Raw genomic sequence first — 18,426 nt, forward strand, 5'->3', positions numbered from 1 at the left:
TCATTTTTTTTTAATTTATTTTCAGCATAACAGTATTCATTGTTTTTGTACCACACCCAGTGCTCCATGCAATCCGTGCCCTCTCTAATACCCACCACCTGGTTCCCCCAACCTCCCACCTTTATGTTGAACCACACTTACATTCCAGAATTACATCCTGCTTGGTCATAATGTATCATCCTTTTAATGCATAATGCCTTTGAATTCATTTTTCTTGTTTTGTTGAGGACTTTTGTATCAATGTTTACCAGGGATGCTGGTCTGTAGTTTTCTTTTCTCAAAGTGTCTTTGTTTAGCTTTGGTATTAAAGATGGCCTCATAGAATGAGTTTGAAAATGTTCCCTCTTCTGCAATTTTTTGGACATTGCAGAAAAGGATTGGTGTTAATTCTTTAAATGTTTAGTAGAAAAAATAAGTGTTTGCTAGAATTCTCCAGGGATGCCAGCTGATCCTGGGCTTTTCTTTGTTGGGAGGTTTTTAATTGCTGATTGTCTCCTTACTCATCATTGGTCTGTTCAGATTTTCTATTCAAGGTTTAGTCTTAGTAGGTTGTGTTTTTCTTGGAATTTATCCATTTCTTCTAGGTTATCTGTTTGTTGATGTACAACTGTTCCTCATATTCTTTTGTAATCATTTTTATTTCTGTGACATCAGTTGCAATGTCCCCTCTTTCACTTCTGGTTTTAGATATTTGAGTGTTCTTCCTTAATGATTCTAGATAATGTTTATCAATTTTGTTGCTCTTTTCAAAAACCAATTCATAGTTGGTTTTTTCTTTTGTTTTTCTGTTCTCTCTTTTGCTTATCTTTGCTCTAGTCTTTATCATTTCCTTCCTTTTACTAGCTTTGGGTTTAGTTTATTCTTTTTCTAATTCCTTAAGAGTTTAAAGTTTTCAGTTTGAGATCTTTCATCTTTTTTTTTTTTTTAAATCCATTCAGCCAATCCATGTCTTTTAGATTGGGAAAATTAATTCTTTTACATTGAAAGTAATTACTAATGGGGATGGATTTCCTCTTGCCATTTTGTTTTTTTCTGTATTTCTTATAGCTTTCTTGTTCCTCCTTTTCTCTTTTTCTGCATTCTTTTGTGTTTTTTACTTTGTTTTTTGCTTTTTGGTGTTTTTATAGTGGTATCTTTGAGTCCCTTCTCATTTTCTTTTACATATATTCTATAGTATTTCCTTTCTGGTTACCACTGCAATTACATAAAACATCCTAAAGTTATAGCATTCTATTTTAAACTGATAGCAAACTTAACTTCAATCGTATTCAAAAACTGCTCTTTTACACACAAGGAACAAGGAGTCACAAATTTAAGGAGTCACAAATTGCTCCTTAAATATTTATACCCATTAACAGATTTATCATTTTAAAAATGTTTTTGTCATTTATATTCTGTACACCAAAATTATTATAGTACAGATTATTATATTTGTGTATTCACTTTTACTAGAGAACCTTATATTTTCATATGGCTTTGTGTTGCTGCTCATTGTCCTTTCATTTCCATTAAAGGACTCCTTTTAGCATTTCTTGTAGAGCAACTGTAATAATAATGAACTCCCCTAGTTTTTGTTTATCTAGGGAAATCTTAATTTCACCTTCATTTTCACAGCGCAGTTTTGCCATTATAATATCCTTGGTTGATGTGTTTTTCTTTCAGTATTTTGAACATATCATTCCACTCCCTTTTGGCCTGCAAAGTTTCTCTCAGAAATCTAGAAACTCCCTCCCATGTGAATAATCACTTTTCTCTTGCTGCTTTCAAGATTCTCTCTTTGTCTTTGACTTTGGAAAATTGGCTTTTAATGTGTCTTAGTATGATTCTCTTTGGTTTTATTCCCAGTTGGAGTTCTTTGAGCTTCTTGAATCTACATGTCCATTTCTTTCCTGATACTTGGAAAGTTTTCTGCCTTTATTTCTTCAAATGAGCTCTCTGCCCTTTCTCTTTCTTCCTTTTGGGATTTGCATGAGTATATTAGTCCATTTGATCCTGGCCCCTAAGTACCTTAACGTTTCTTTGTGCTTTGTGGGGACTGTTTTCATTCTTTTTTTTTTTTTCTACTTTGACTTGATGATTTCAAATGACCAGTTTTCAAGTTTGCTCATTCTTTCTTCTGCCTGTCAAATCTGCTGTTGAACCTCTTTAATGATTTGGGGGGGGGGGTTATTATATTTTTTAGTTACATTATTTGTTTTTTATAGTTTTTCTCTTTGTTGATGTTTCCATTTTGTTCATGCATAGTTTTCCTAATTTTGTTTAGTTGTCTCTCTGTGTTCTCTTTTAGTTCATTGAGTGTCTTTAGGACAATTATTATAAATTCTTTGTCAGGTAGCTCATAGATCTGCATTTCTTTAGGATTGGTTTCTGGAATTATATTTTGATCCTTTGATTAGGCCATATTTCCTTGTTTCATTTTTGTCTTTTAATGTTTTGCTTGGCTTAGGGCATTTGAAAAAAAAACAACAATCTGTTTGTCTTTGTGCACTGCCTTCATTCAGGGGAAGACCTTCCTTCACTTTTCAGCCCTACTGGAGGTGTTAGGGCCTCTCAAACCTTTTCTGATCTCTTTCTCACCCCTGGCTTCTGATTGTGGAACTGCAGCACTAACATACTGCTCACCTCTTTTTTCAGTGGCTTCCAAAACTCTGGTGCCAGTCTCCTCACTGCTCCAAGTGAGGCAAGACAGAAACCAGTCCCTTGGGCAGCTCCCACATGAGCCAGAGTGTTGGATGTGTGGTCTCATATTTTGTTTACATCCCATGGGAGGATCTCTGGTAGGGAGATTTCTTCCCATTTGCTCCTTGAAATGCTGCATAAGGGAAGGAGCATGTGTAGCCACACCGAACATTGCAAATTTTCCCACCCCTTTTACTGGAGTCTTTCTGGGCTTTACAATGGTCAGGGTGCTATAGCTTCTCAGTTGAACTCTGGAGTTCTCACAGAGGTATTCCAGTCCTTTCTATTGTTAACTTGTCTCTGTGGGGTCAGGAGTGCCTGTAGTGTCCTAGTCTGCCATCCAGATGATATTCTCTCTTGTCTTTTTTTAAGAGCAAGAAAAACCTTCCTAAAGTCATGCAACAGACTTCTCCTAATACCTCGTTGTCCAGACTTGCCTCATGCACCCACTTCCAGTCCATCTTAAAAAGGGAATATAATTACCATGGTTTGGCTTATGTTAATCAGAATTCATGCACTGGGCTTGGTGAGGGAACCAGCCTCACCTAAATCCTGTTGCCACTTGGGACCTGAACAAAGATTTCTGTTTGTAAAGGGGAGAAAAGTGGTTTAATAGTTCTTAGGAGGCAACCAGTATGTCCACCTTGAGTGTTGAATTGTTGTTTGTCTCTTTTAGAGCTGAAGAGATTCCTCTGAAAATTTTGGCCCACAATGGCTTAGTTGGAAGACTGATTGGAAAAGAAGGCAGAAATTTGAAGAAAATTGAACATGAGACGGGGACCAAGATAACAATCTCATCGTAAGCCACCCATTCAGTTTAATTGTGCCCAAATGGAGAACTTGAGCATCTTGATATGCCCAACTCCTCCATCTGCCTTTCCTTAAAATGGTAGTATAATCATAATTAATCTAATTCTCTCCAACACCATCAAAACAAATGCATAAATCATTACCAGTCATACACTTTCTACTGTGGATATGAGCTAAGTCACTTCTAAGATTTGAGATAAGATGGCAAGTATTTGATACCACAGTGTGTGGTGAGGGAATCCTCCACCAAGACTTGTTTGTGATCCTTCTGGGATTTTATTTTTCCTTTTGAAAAAGGAAATCTCTCTCTTTTCCCGGTGGCCAGCTTGCAGGATTTGAGCATATACAACCCTGAAAGAACCATCACTGTGAAGGGCACAGTCGAGGCCTGTGCCAATGCAGAGGTAGAGATTATGAAGAAGCTCCGTGAGGCCTTTGAAAATGATATGCTGGCTGTTAATGTAAGTGCCGAACGCTTTCTTCTCTACTGACTTTCACATGTGTTTTCAGGCAGGACACAAGCCTCTTGAAGGATAGTTGTCATTCAGCTAGTGAGTAAGTGCCTTAGAATAGATATGCAGAGTTCTTCCTGCCTTCTTGGGGCAAGAGCATGGAAGCAAGCAGGAAACCAACCAGTGGACTGTGATAAATGCACTGGAAAAAAATAGTGTGAAACTATTAAAAGCATAACTCTGAAGATTATAAAGTGAAGAATTGCTTATGATATAATGTTAATTAAGAAAAGAGCACATAGGAGCATATTTAACTCGGGTCACAGTTATGTAAAATAGTATGGAGCAAAATGACTGGAAGGCTGCTTACAAAAATAAAAACAGCTGATGCTCTAGGAAAGGGGGATTTTTTTTTTTATACATCACAAACTTTCTGTATTATTGTCCTGTTACTTTTTGAATTTAAAAATACATATTTTAAAATTAAACGCTGATGTTCAACCCTTGCTTACTGATCTACCCATCCGGATCACCTAGTAAATGTCATCCACCACCTTGGCTCTCACTGATGCTTCCAGCACACATCTGGGTTTGGGCATGTCCTTCCTGTTATTGCTAACTAACTCTCACTTTATAATGAGGAGACGCCAGTCTGGCATTCAGACGTCTTCAAAATATTTGTCTATCAACAAAGCCCAAGCTCCACTCAGAGGAGTAATTTTTTTCACTTTTTTATGATAATGATTTTCTAACATAAAATTATATTTTATAATAAATTATATATATATAAATATATAATATATATTTATATATAAATATTTATTTATCTATTATTTTATAATTATTTATTTATTAATATATATAAATATTATGTATAATATATAAATATATATATTTTATATATTTATATATATATATAAAATATATTTATATATTATATATATAAATTTATAATAAATTATAAAACATAAAATACTGCAATAAATCCTCATATACCTATAATCCTACTTGAACAGTTATCAGCTCACAGCTTGTTTTGTTTCATCTGGACCTCCATCTGCTTTCCCACCCTTCTTGAATGACTTTGAAGCAAATCCCAGACCTGATAATATTTCACAGAGGAGTAAATATTGACCAAGAGCTTTGTAGGCCAAACCCAGTGCTATCAGTGTAGCTCTTTCTAAGGACCCTCCTTCTCAGGTCAGAGCACTGCTCCCACCTCACCCCAACCGCCCACCCCCAGTAGCAGCCCACATCGCATGATAACTGTGAAACATGACGAGGACAAGATTGCACTGTCGCCTCCTTTTTGTATTTGTCTGTGGAAATAGCCTCAGATGATCTCATTTTCTTCTTTTGGGCTCTTGACATCATACGATAAACATCTCTTCTGTGAGCACCAAGAAAAGCTACAGAAGGGTCTGTGTGCTCCCCATACCTCCACTTAAGCATACCACTTAGACTCACCCATGTCTGCACCAAGGTCATGTGTTGATAGATGGATAACAAAACTACTGGATCTTAGGTATCAGATGAGGTCAAGGTTAAAGATCTCGGCTTTCCTACTCCAGACATCCTAAGAGAAGGCAAGATAATAGGTGACCCCATTCACAGATAAGAAAACTGAAAATGCTAGCTGCTTAGTGTTCAGGGAGACAAAGGTGGGAGCAGGGAGGACCCAGGCCAGGTGATGACATCCCTCTGCTTCAGAAGGGCTGTGCAGTTCAAACTCATCTCAGCCTAGGTGGGTATCCCTGTGTATTAATGGGAAATGAGCAAAATGAGAGGATGACAACACTGGCAACCAAACGGTGAAAAATTTGAAGTTGTGAACCATCCTGAACCTGGAGAATGTAGTTTACATATGCGGTATCCTATTGAAAGGTCTGATATTTCTCTGGATAGGTTGGAAAACCTATTAACCCAATATATTTTAAACATATTAATTCCACAAGTATTTATTGAGTACTTACTATGTACCAGGCACTGAGCACACAACACTGAGTGATACGGTCTCCATCCACAAGGAAATTACGTCTAAGAGGGAGAGGCAGCCACTCAGGCGGTGCAAATCCGTGTGACTGATCCTTCAAATCCTATTTGAAGGAAACAGGAATGTTGGTGGGGGCACATAGAAGGGTTTCCTGTCTGAGGGGACATCTGAGCTCAGGTGGGACCCTCATGAAAGGCAGGACTGAGCCCCCGTGACCGGGAAGAGAAGCACATTACTTACACAATGGCTAATGTCTACAGGGGCCCAGGGTTCGAGAGGAGTAGGCTGGGCAGGGGGCGGCTGAGGGGTGAGCAGGAAAGAGGGTGTGGGGGCCTGAGTCCCCCGAGGAGCCTGGCTGGCTGTGTGACGATGTGTAGACATTCTCGGAGAAGCTTTGAAGGAATGCCATGGCGATCTTGAGGTTTGGAGAGCCCACCCCAGCAGCAGGGTGGTCCATGAGGCCAGGGCAGACCTCACCAGGAGGCACTGGTGCCAACCAGCCAAGAAATGGAGGTTGACCCAGGCAAGCTGGGCCTCTCTGCTCTCCTCCCCTCATCTTTTTCTCCATTTCTGTTCCCAGCAACAAGCCAATCTGATCCCGGGGTTGAACCTCAGCGCACTTGGCATCTTTTCAACAGGACTATCCATGCTGCCTCCACCAGCAGGGCCCCGAGGAGCTCCCCCCGCTCCCCCTTACCACCCTTTCGCTGTAAGTAGCTCAGCATCCAGAGGTTTGCTCATGCTCTGGGCACCCCCAGGCAGCAGCATTACTCTGCTGTGTTGAATCACAGCTAAAGCTTTAATTTGGAGGCCATAATCACAAGTGATTGGAGGATAAATCCAACATTTCTTAGGACTTCTTCCTAACGGGCAGAGAAATATTATTAAACCGTCCTCTAAATGCGTGCTCTTGAACATAGTAGATACCATATCTAGGGAAGAAACTGCAGTGCTGCAAATTCACTAACTAGAAGCCTCTTTATTATAAAAAAGGATTGGTTAGCTCAAATAAGAATCTTCATGGCTATTGTTCATTTATCAATAGGGTACCTGGGTAACTCGAATATATATATTTCTCACCTGTTTCTACAACTCAAATGCATCATATTTTATTAATGGGGAGTTTTTAAAAGAAAATAATACAAAGTGTTTGTTTCTGAACACTTAGCACAATGCCTGGCATTTAGTAGGTTCTCAATAAGTATTTACTGCTTGAATCATAATGAATAAAAAGGGAAATGTGAATGTTAAGAGTTTTGTGTTACTTCCATTTCCATCTACAAGCATTATAGATCAGTACATTGTCAAATTTGGGTTCAGGATACTTGACAGCTTATCTTTTTTCACTCCTAATTCTTTTCTATATGTATTGCTTATTTTTTAAGCAAACTTTCTTTCCTCCAACCTTTATACTTTTTAATGGGAAGAATTAGGTTGATGAACACTACCTTAGCTAACATTCCTTGAGCTGGTCTCTGGTGTAGGCACTGCAAAGTGAGAATTCCTAGCAGCTCTTTGAGTTATCTGTAGAGAGACAGGGTGAAGCCATTAAGCTCTTCTGCCAGCAAAATACAAACATGACTGGCACCTACAGTTTTGGTCACAAGAATATACACATTCTGCAGTCTTGTTTATATACCGATCTTCTGAGTCATTTCTAAACCTCCATACAATTTCTTTGGAGTAATATCCATTTCTCGTAAACTAAAGGATGGGGCCCAATATTGGGCCATGTGTGTGGGGGTGGGGGCCAGGTAAGAGGGAGCTGGGGTGTGCCAGGAGGGATTGTGGCGGCTGTCACAGTCATGTGGCTGCTCCAAGGAGCTAGACCAGCTTTGAGAGCTGTACCTCCCCACATCTTTGCTATGAGATTTGAGAATGACCAAACTTGGTCCATTTCAGTGGTGTTGGAACACATCTCATTTCTTAGGAGAAAGTCTGCATCTACTGCTTACAGAAGATAACCTCAGAACCGAAGTTGAGATAAACATAAATAGTGGAAGGAAAGTATAGTAAAATAGGCCACTTCTAATATTGGTAATCTGAGATCAGGGGGTCAGGAAGCCCTTATTTTAAGATTTGGCTCAGGGGCCAGACTTGCCTACCACTTATTTTTGTAAATAAAATTTTATTGAGGGGCACCTGGATGGCTCCCTAGTTTGGGCCTCCAACTCTTGGTTTGGCTCACGTCATGATCTCAGGGTCATGAGATCAAGCCCTGCATTGGGCTCTTGCTCAGCAGGAAGTCTGCTTGAAGATTCTCTCCCTCTGTTCCTCCCCCTGCTCACAAACTCTCTCTCCTGCTGTCCCTAAAAAATAATGCGTATGTATTTTTTAAGAATTTTTTATTCAGAGGGAGAGAGAGAGTGCACACAAGCAATGGGGAGGGGCAGAGCGAGAAGCAGACTTCTCCATTGAGCAGAGACCCCAGACATGGAGCTCCATCCCAGGACCCCAAGATCATGGCCTGTGCTGAAGGCAGACACTTAACTGACAGAGGTGCCCATCAGTAAATCTTAAAAAAAAAAAAAATTTATTGGAGCACAGCCATGACCTTTGGTTATGTATTGTCTGTTTGCTTTTTTGCTGTGATGGCAGAATTGAAGAGATGCAGTAGGAAACCTGTGACCTGCAAAGTCTAAAATAAGTATTTGACCCCTTACAGAAACAGTTCACAGACCCCTGTACTGAAACAAGGGGAGAAACTCTCATGTGAGAGCAGAATATTTTCTCAACTTGAAAATAAGTTTTGCCTGTTGGAAAGCTTCCTTTCAGCTGAGATCTTTGCTACAATAGGAAGATAACCATTTTACTAAAATACATAGTTCCTGTTCTTCATCAAATAGTTTTTACTTTTTTTTTAAGATTTTTAAAATTTATTTATTTGTCAGAGAGAGAGAGCACGGTGGAGCCTTCTGCAGGACTCAATCCCAGGACCCCTGAGCCCAAGGCAGACACTTAACCAACTGAGCCACCCAGGCATCCCAGATTTCACTCATCTTTATAAAGCTAAAAGCCATATACTTCTGATCTCAATCCCATTGATTAAGACTGGGTTCTAATCCAGAGCATGTAGTCACCCCGACTCTCTGTGACAATATGGCTCCCTAGGGCAGCTGTGAAAGTGCAGGCCAGGGCCTGGAGGTGGCCATCGCTACCTGCCTGCTCAGGACCTAGGACAGGACCCCAAAGCCACACTTGTGGAGTCTGAGAAGGACAGGGTAGGGTGGGAGTGTTGGGCATGCTTTAAATACTTACATTATTCTCCTGTCACGTAGGCTTTCAGATTTCCAGGAGACTCTAGGGTCCATCTTGGCTTTTATGTATCACAGAACTAGTACTTTTGCTCTTGGCATCCAAAGGTCAGGAAGTCTCTGTATCTCCTCACAGCTGGCTTACACATGCCAAGGTTGGTCTCTGACCTCTGAAATTCTGGAAACGTGTGTGTGTTTGAAAGCTTAATTTTTCTTATTTTCTGGTTAATAAAAGTAATACATGCATAGTATTTAAGAAGCAACTAGTGCAGAAATATGGAAAGTGCATGTTTTTTCTCAATATAGAAATAACCAGTGTATGCATGTGTATGGGTTTATGTATATATAATTAAATATATACTACATATATTTATATATACTCAGATTTTTCATGCTGCTGTGGAAATCCTTATATATACATCTTGGTTCTTTTCTCCATTTATTTCTTTGGGATAAATTCCTTGAAATAGAATTTCTGAGCCTAAGAATGGATACATTTTATACATAATATATAGTTATATATAAATGTTGATGCCTAATACGTAGATTTTGATACATGGAGGATATACTGCTTTTCCTTCCCACCAGTGTGTGACAGAGGGATTTTTCCTCCCATACTCTTATTACTCATGTAATGATTCCTTACAATCTGATACTTTGAAATACACATTTCTGGGGCACGTGGATGGCTCAATGGGTTAAGCCTCTGCCTTCAGGTCAGATCATGATCTCAGGGTCCTGGGACTGAGCCCCACGTCAGGCTTTCTGCTGGGCAGGGAGCCTGCTTCCTCTTCTCTCTCTGCCTGCCACTCTGTCTACTCGTGATCTCTCTCTCTGTCAAATAAATAAATAAAATCTTTAAAAATAAATAAATAAAATAGAATACACATTTCTTTTGTTATTATGAGACTCAGCAGTTTTTATTGGCCATTTTCCCCCTCTGTCTTTCTGTATCCTTTGCCCATCAGCCTTTTGACACGCAGTACAGGTTCTGGAGCTGGACTGCCTGCATTTGCATCTCTGCACTACCACTTGCTATTTTTAACCTCGGGCAGGTGACTTAACCCCTTTGCATCTTGATGTCCCTGGCCTATAAGATGGGGGTAGTAATCGTAAACATAGGGGTTGTTGTTAGGGTGATTAAATAAGTTAAAACCTGCATGTAATAATTTCTATGCAAATGTAGTTGCTATTGTCATCACCTTTACTTTCCATCTTTTTGTTAGTAATTTGTAACAGCTGATTACATATTAAGGATATTATCTGTTCATCATGTTGTCCATATTTTCTACCAGCTTGTCACTTTTCTTTGCCTTACTCATGGTGTCTTGTGCCATAATAATTTAAAATAGATATATTTTGAACAAATTGTTGTATGAAGTAAAATGTAAACATTTCCCTTGGCCTGCCTTATCTTACCCAAAGTTTAGCAAACAACCACTCCCCAGAGGTATAGCACCTTTAAGTTTACACTTTTTAGAAATGTTTTCTCAGCATAGATAAAATCATATTATTCAAAACTATAAATGCAATCATGTCATACAGAATTACAAGGTTTTTTGTTTGTTTTTACTTATTATGGGCATTTTTTCATAGTTAGACTTAATTCTCTTTAACAGTCACATAATATTCCACTGTATGAATTTACTATAATTTTTCTAACAAGCACACTATTTTTAGACATTTGTATTGTTCCCACATTTTCTCTACTACACATAGTGTCAAAATGAATAGTCTTCATTATGTCTTTGCACAAATGTGTGAGTATATCTGAAAGTAAATTCTCTAAGAATGGATTTATTGTATCAAAGGCTGTATGCAGTTTAAATTCTCACAGATTTCCTTTCACCAGAATTCATGTAGAAATTTTAAGAAGTAAGGTAGTTAAATCAGTGATGTTTGTGTGGATTCTGGCCTTTGATGACATGCTAAAGAAAAAAATCTCCCATCCAAGACTATAAAAATACTCTCCCATGTTTTCTTATTGGTTTTTGAGGATTGTTATTTGTATCTGTATCTGTAATCCTTAGGAAATTTATCTTGATTTATACTTTGACAAAAGGATCTAACTTTATTTTCTTTCCAAATGAATAGCCACATTTCCCAAAAACATTGCTTGAGTGATAGACCGTTTTATCACTCAGTTTGAAATTCTAGCTTTGTCATACACTAAATTCCCACCGAGTCATCTTCCTGACTCTCTTCCATTCATCTCTCTGTCTACACTGTAATTACTGTAGTTTTATACTCTCTTTAACAGCATGATTATTTTTTTTCTCAAAGAATGAATTGGAAGGATGACCAACTTTTAATGTGCTTGGGAAAATTAAAGAATATATAGGAGTTTTCTACTTCTTGAAGACTTGATAAGACCTATCTGTGAAACATCTGGGCCTATCACCTTTTGTTTCTCCGTTTCATTTATAAACCTTTTGGTTTCTTACAAGTTTTTGACTTAGTTGTGTTGATTTTTATTTTCCCGTAAAAGTATTCATTTCATCTGATTTTCATATGTGTTGGCATAACCTGTACAGAGTGGACTGTTGGCCTTTTAAATCCCCAAACTTGTGTAATTCCTAGCATCGTATATTTGTGTTTTCTGTCTTTTTTTCTTTTCTTTTTTAAGTTTTGTTTTTGTTTTTTTTTAAGTGAACACTGATCCCAACATGGGGCTTGAACTCATGACTTCAAGATCCAGAGCCTCGTGTTCTAGGGTCTGAGCCAGCCGGGGCCCCTCTGTTTTCTTAATCAAATTTGCTAGGGCTTTATCTATTTTAAACTTTTAAGTAGTTAATGGTTTCTTTTTTGTTATCTTGCATTTGTTTCCTGTACTTTGTATTCAGACAGTGTCAACAGAAAATTTCTGATTTTTGTGGCCCTTACCTCACTCACTCATGATCAGTTTTTGAATTCATGAGCAATTGGAAAGATGTACCTTCTCTGATGGGCTCAGAGTTGTGTTTATAGCTATGAAAACAAGCTTCTCATTGGCGGCTCATGTGCTCTATATAATTATTTTTATCCGTATGATTTAATACGTGATGGGAGAAGTTTGCTGGTCTCCCGCTGTGATGATGGTTTTGTCAAATTCTTTATTGTAACAAAGTTTGTTTAATGTGTTTTGGTCAGTTCACTCTAGAAATAATCTGGAATTTTATTACAAATTATTAAGCTTTCTTTCTTAGTGAATACACAGCCTCATCATCTGCGGTTCAGAGTTCACTGTATAACGGATTGCTTCGCTCACTGCAGATGGTTTCTTGTGCTCCATATGCTCTCATTTTTTTAGTTACTTGGGGCTTTTTATTAGTTTCTCAGGAATACTTGTTTAAACAACCTTTTTCAGGAATAGTGCATAAGTAGCATAACTTCTAAACTTTATAGATCTGAAAATGCCCTTTTCCCCCTCATACATGAATGAAAGTTCAACAGGCTGTCTAGAGATTCTAGAGTCCTAGTACCTTTAGAACTCTAAAAACAGTACTTTCAGTATTTTGTTTTTCAGATTCGTGTGCTAACCAGCCTGATTCTCCTTATTTTGTAGATAGCTTTTTCTCCTTCTAGAGTTTTTGCCTTTTTTTTTTATTTTTTTTTATTTTTTTTTAGTATTTCTGCCTTCCCCCTTAGAATTCAGAAATCTGAATCTTAGCCTTTTGATCTCAAGATTCAGGTTTTTCTTTGGTTCAGGAAAATCTTTTGCTTCTGTACTTAGTGGTAGTATTACTCTCCCTCCCTCCACTTCATTTTCTCCTTCTGGAACTCCCACTTTATGGCTCATACATCTTTAATTTATCCTCATGTCTGCTTCTTTCTTTTTGTTTTGCGTGGGTTAATCTTCCAGGGGGCACTGATGGGCTTTGCAGGAGGGTCTTTTCTGCTGTTACATACAGCCCTTGTTGAGTGTTTACTTTCCAAGATCAATGTAGACCCCTCCTTGTTTTTTTCTCAAAGCAGTTACTTACATGTGAATGAACTGTCATCTTGAATCTAATTAAGAAGTCAAATCAAAGGGCCCCAGGGTGCCACAGTCTGCCCTCTGCTCAGGTCATGATCCCAGCATTCTGGGATTAAGCCCACACTGACAGGGAGCCTGCTTCTCCCTCTCCTGCTCCCCCTGCCTGTGCTCCTATGTATGTGCGCCCTCTCTGTCAAATAAGTAAAATCTTTAAAAAAAAAAAAAAAGAAAAAGAAAAAAGAAAGAAAGAAGAAGAAAAAAAAAGAAATCAGACACTTTAAAAAGAAAAAAACCTCTTTCTCTTTCATGAATTAATTCACTGGGGTCATTTGTTTGCCTGCTCCTCTTTGCTCCCCTCTTTCATGTCACCGATTCTCTGTATATTGTCTAATGAATTTTAATTGTCTATTCATATATTTAAATAAACTCAACAGAGGGCATACTAGAATTCTTAGGGGAGTTTTTCCATAACATGTGTCATGGGCCCCCCTGAACCCATGAATTCGCAGTGTTCTAGGTGGGGGCAGCCTTGGGTATAGTGGTTGAGACCTTGGGCTGCAGCGTCAGACACAGATCTGTGCTCAGATCTTGGCTCTGCCTCTGGCTAGCTTAACAATTTCTAGTTTCCATCAGTTCCTGAGGTTGTCCCATGAGAACACAGAGGTGGGTAAGCAGCCATTGCAGGGAAGCCCTTTGGAAGCTGGGATAAAATGGTGAACCTTCAGAAACTTGGAGAGCTCTGCCCAAGTCCACCGCTCCCCCCCCACCCCCCCACCCCCCGCCAGGCCCGCGGCCACATCCCTGGTCCTTGGGAGAGCGTCTCCTGTCTTTGCAATGTGACATCATTCTGTCTTCACTAAAGCTGTTTCAGTATTTGAACATGATCCATATGCCTGACCGCCACCCTGTCCACTACCCATTTCCTACCCCTCCCTCTTCCTGCCCCCCAATTTCTTCATGCTTCAGTGTGTTACTTAAATCTGGCATCATGATACTGGTCATACATGGCAGCTTGGAACGAAGGGTGCCACAGTTCTTCCAGGAAGAGCCGGTCCAACTATTTGTAATTCCCTTTTAGTTTTTACAAATGCATTTGATATGTACTCCTCTGCTCACACCCCAGCACAGTCAAGCAGCCCATTTCCCTCAAACAGAGAGTATAACATGAACCAGTGGGTAATAATGACCCCACCCTCCCCTTGCTGCCTCTGTTGGCAGGGAGTTGGGGCATGCTTGGCACAGGTCACCTTTCCTATGACATCCCTCGCCCCCTCCCCAGCGTCATGATGCTTCTCAAATACTCAAAAGTAAAGTAGCTTCTCCTTTGTAAAATAAGTGGGAATTCTTAAACTGAGACAGTGAGGCCAGCTGCTGAGTTGGGGGTGGGGTTCCGTACCTCCCTGGGCCCTTGGTTTACCTGATGGCTACAGTCTGCTTTCCCAGGAGAGAAAACATGTATTCAAGTCATCAGCAGATCATTTTTCTGATCATTGTGACAAAGCATGTTTTAAAAACCTCCTTACATTTGAGATTGTAGACTCCATTTCAGCTTGGGGGGATGGGAAACAGAGTGAGCTCTGAGCCATGCATTTCATTATAAACCATGCTCACGTAACACCCCTCATTCAGCCCATATAGTAGCCAGTGACAGACTGTTCATTCCTGTGACCTCTGAATGCTAGGTAGCCTCCTTCGGGGGCATCCGTTGTACCTAGGGTCTAATGCACCTTGGCACCAAGGCCCGCAAGACCCTGCCTGATCTCCCAACGGCCCACCTCTCTGTTGTTTGCAGCCATACTCTCTTACTTGTTTTTACCATCCCATCCAATACTTTTCTGTTTTTCAAAAGTCCAACCCCTTTCCTAGCTCAGCACCTCTAAGAGCCCTACTTAGACAGCTCCCTCCCCAGGGCCTTGCATCCGGTGCTGTGGTCTCCATGGGTCCCAGCTCAGAGATGCCCTCCTGCAGGGGTCTCCCTGGAGCCTCCCAAGGCTGCCCTCGCACCCTTCGTCTCTGCTGCTTCCCTTCCGCACGCTGTCCTGTTTGTTCCCTTCTTGCACACTTGTCTGCCTCCCCCATAGAACGTCAGTGGTGGCAGTGGCCGCTCTGTCTTAATGGCTGTGTCCCCAGCACCTAGAACACTGCTTTGTAGGAGGTTGGGTGCTCAGATATTTTTCTCATGAGTGAATGAGTGATCGAAGGAACCCTTGCAACAATATTGGAAGATCTAATTTCTAGAAGATCTAGGTGATGCTTTTTTAGTCTCTTTGTGGATGAGGCTCAGAAGGGTTGGATAAATTATTCCAGCTTATGTAGAGTTGGTGATTCAGACTCCGGTCTCGGAACTATTCAGACTCCAAAAACCGACTTCTGTGCGCAAAACCAGGAGCTCCGCTAGAAACGAGCTCCTGGCTGCTGAGTCTAGGGTTTCCCCACCCCAACAGTTTTCCTGCTATAATAACTCATGAATACAAGGAGAGTGGGGAATTCGTCCTTCTTACCCTTTTACAGCTAATTCTCTCCCCTAACCCAAGGGGTAGATCTACATTGGATACAGTGTTTATGTTGGGAGTATTTGAACCCAGAATAGGAGCCACACTGTGGGTGGTCTACTCTTGGTCTCGTGAATTTTGGGGAAAGGCAAATATCAGTTGAAAGGAATCGTTGCTGTGCTGAGGCCTCCTGCAGGAGGAAGGGAAGCATCCTTTCCCCAAGGCAGCGCTTTGAGCAGAAAGCCACAGGAATTCTCCCCTCAGGACAGGCACCTGTGCAAAGGGTCTGGAGCCGACTGCTCTTTGAGGAAGAGGCAGGACCCAGAAAGCCTTCTTCAACCGGACTTCCTGTCTGATGTGGAGAGTGCCAGGAGCTGGTCTCAGAGCACCCTCTTGTGGGTGTAAGGTGTCACTGCAGCCTCTTTGCAAAGCCTGAGAGTTTGCCCTCCCTACAGCATGGCAAACCTTCCCTAGGGCACCCCCTGGGGGAAGCTTCCCTGGTGTCCACACCTGCTCTCCAACCCCCCTCCCCGAGGCCAGAAGTCCACTCTCCAGGCTCAGAAAGGGGGGACTGTTTCATTTTGCCCCTAGTGAGTGGTAAGGCAAAGTTGTGATTTGGAACTAAGAGTGCAACTGGAGATCTGGGAGACCAAAAACGCCATGAGATTTGTTCAGGGGCCCTCAGATGAAAGCTAGGCCCTGGACTCGAAGTCTCTTTCATGTCTGACTAGTGTCGGAAACCTAGGAAGTCATCCTGCAAGGCAGGCCCACAGGCATTGGCTTCGTGGTAACCTCCCTTCCTGTAACAGGCATGCCTGTGTTTATGTGGCCTTATTTATGTAAGGCACCGCTAACTGGACCGTGCTAATTCTGTCAGCATCCTGCCCATACGAATATATGAAATCAGACCTCTTCCTGTCTTTTGCGGCTATTGTGAGAATTAAGAGTCTGTGAATAAAGTATCCAGCATAATGCCTAGTACACAGTAGGTAGTCAGTAAGTAGCAGCTACTTTTTATTTTTTTTTTATTTTTATTTTTTAAAGATTTTATTTATTTATTTGACAGAGAGATCACAAGTAGACGGAGAGGCAGGCAGAGAGAGAGAGAGGGAGGGAGAGAGAAGCAGGCTCCCCGCCAAGCAGAGAGCCCGATGCGGGACTCGATCCCAGGACCCCGAGATCATGACCCGAGCCGAAGGCAGCGGCTCAACCCACTGAGCCACCCAGGCGCCCCAGCAGCTACTTTTTAAATCCTACTTTCCTAATAGCTCTGTTGTTTTCTGTCCATATCTACCTTCCTGTACTCCACCCCACACACACACTCTCAGTACTGTTTATTCAACTCATTTTCTTTCCCTCCTCTCCCAATCCCTTTCTCATTTCCTCCATTCTCAATCTCGTCATTCCTTCTGAAATTCTCTGAGGGAGCTCACGGACCCAGCTTCCCAGGAGCACATTTGATGGGAATGCATAACTCCAGATACTGAGCCACAGTCTCTGTGCTTTGTAGCCCCCAGTTCATGGTTTCCCAAAAAATAGCAGCCACGGGGCCTGCCTGCCTGAGGGAGAGCAGGTTAAAGGAGTGTGCGTGTGCCCTCTCCTCCATGGCGGTAAGTTCCTAGGGGCCTAATTTGTGGCACAGCTGAGCCGTGATAAATTCAGCCTGGCATTCAGTGCTCCAGCGGGAAAAGTGCAGCAGAGATCTGAGCCAGGGGACAGATGCAGATGTGACAGCGGGGCCAGGTGATGGTGCAAGGAGCCTGTGCCATGTGTGGGAATCTCGCCTCTCTGAGAGTGGGGCATGTCCCGGTGGGCACGTGCTGACTGACCGTTTCTTTCATGCTGCAGACCCACTCCGGATACTTCTCCAGCTTGTACCCCCCTCACCAGTTTGGCCCGTTCCCACATCACCACTCCGTAAGTGTCCTCTCGGGTCCGCCCCATCTGACATTCTTCCCTGTCCTGTGGCGGGCACTGCAGAGTCCTTGGCCAACTGATCAGCAAATGCTCTCAATGTGAGTGCTGGGCCCGGTGCTTTCCAGTCACCCTAGGAGTGACACATCACAGGGTAGGAGCACACCAAACTACCCCAGCATCTAGGCCCTCAAGGTTCCTCAAAGTGCTGGTGCTGTCCTTTTCAGCAGTCCTGCAGAGGCTCCGCAGCCGTGGGTGGCAGGAGACTATACGTGTGAATGATCAGGAGGGCAGGTCAGGAGGCAGTGTTGAGCTCAAGAACAGAGTTTCCAAACGTCTTTGAACAAAGTCTGACACGGAGTCATGTGTTTGGCAAGGACCCTTAGAGCAAGGACCCCTGGTGGTCTGGCCCATGGCTCTCTGGGCTGTCACCATGCAGCCTGGGCAGAGTGGGTTTACTTATCTTCTTTTGAACGCGATGCCATGCTCATGTAAATACCGCTGTGGCTCCCAGGTGCTGAGTGGTTTCCCATTCCTTCTAACAGAGGGCCTCAGGAGCCCGTGCTCAGGCCAGCTATATTTAGTCACGGTCTTAATTTCTTGGATAAAGACACAGGAGCAGTGCACATCCCATTTGTATGTGACAAAAAAACCTGTGAGCAGACTGCTTTCTGTCAGCAGCGTCCGAGCTGCTCAAGAGGACTTTCCATTTTGACTGTCACTCAGGTGCACTGTGGTTAGTTAGGTTCATTCCGTAGGCCTCACACCCGCAGAGCCCTAGACCGCAGAGAGCCCCGGGCGCCATTTTGGCCAATTCCTTGGGCATCGGGGCCTTCACAGCAGATGGCTTGTGGTAGATGCTCGGTTAGCTGCTGAG

The 18,426-nt window shown here is 41.8% G+C and overlaps 1 protein-coding gene across 6 annotated transcripts in view; it reads left to right on the plus strand.

Moving 5' to 3' along the window:
- Positions 1–18,426, plus strand: part of LOC111149590 (insulin like growth factor 2 mRNA binding protein 2) — a 162,251-nt gene that overhangs the window by 133,838 nt on the left and 9,987 nt on the right. For 2 of the 6 annotated variants that reach the window (XM_022506716.1, XM_022506726.1), the window contains exons 8-11: positions 3,356–3,478; positions 3,815–3,950; positions 6,515–6,643; positions 17,484–17,552. In XM_022506716.1, coding sequence (XP_022362424.1) covers positions 3,356–3,478; positions 3,815–3,950; positions 6,515–6,643; positions 17,484–17,552 — 457 coding nt within the window. Of the gene's footprint in view, positions 1–3,355; positions 3,479–3,814; positions 3,951–6,514; positions 6,644–17,205; positions 17,209–17,483; positions 17,553–18,426 lie in introns of all 6 variants that reach the window. The other 4 variants (XM_022506744.1, XM_022506763.1, XM_022506752.1 and 1 more) reach the window with 3 other exon arrangements.

The sequence above is a fragment of the Enhydra lutris genome, unplaced genomic scaffold (genome assembly GCF_002288905.1).
Source record: "Enhydra lutris kenyoni isolate GAN:26980312 unplaced genomic scaffold, ASM228890v2 scaffoldscaffold2, whole genome shotgun sequence".
Lineage (NCBI taxonomy): Eukaryota > Metazoa > Chordata > Mammalia > Carnivora > Mustelidae > Enhydra > Enhydra lutris.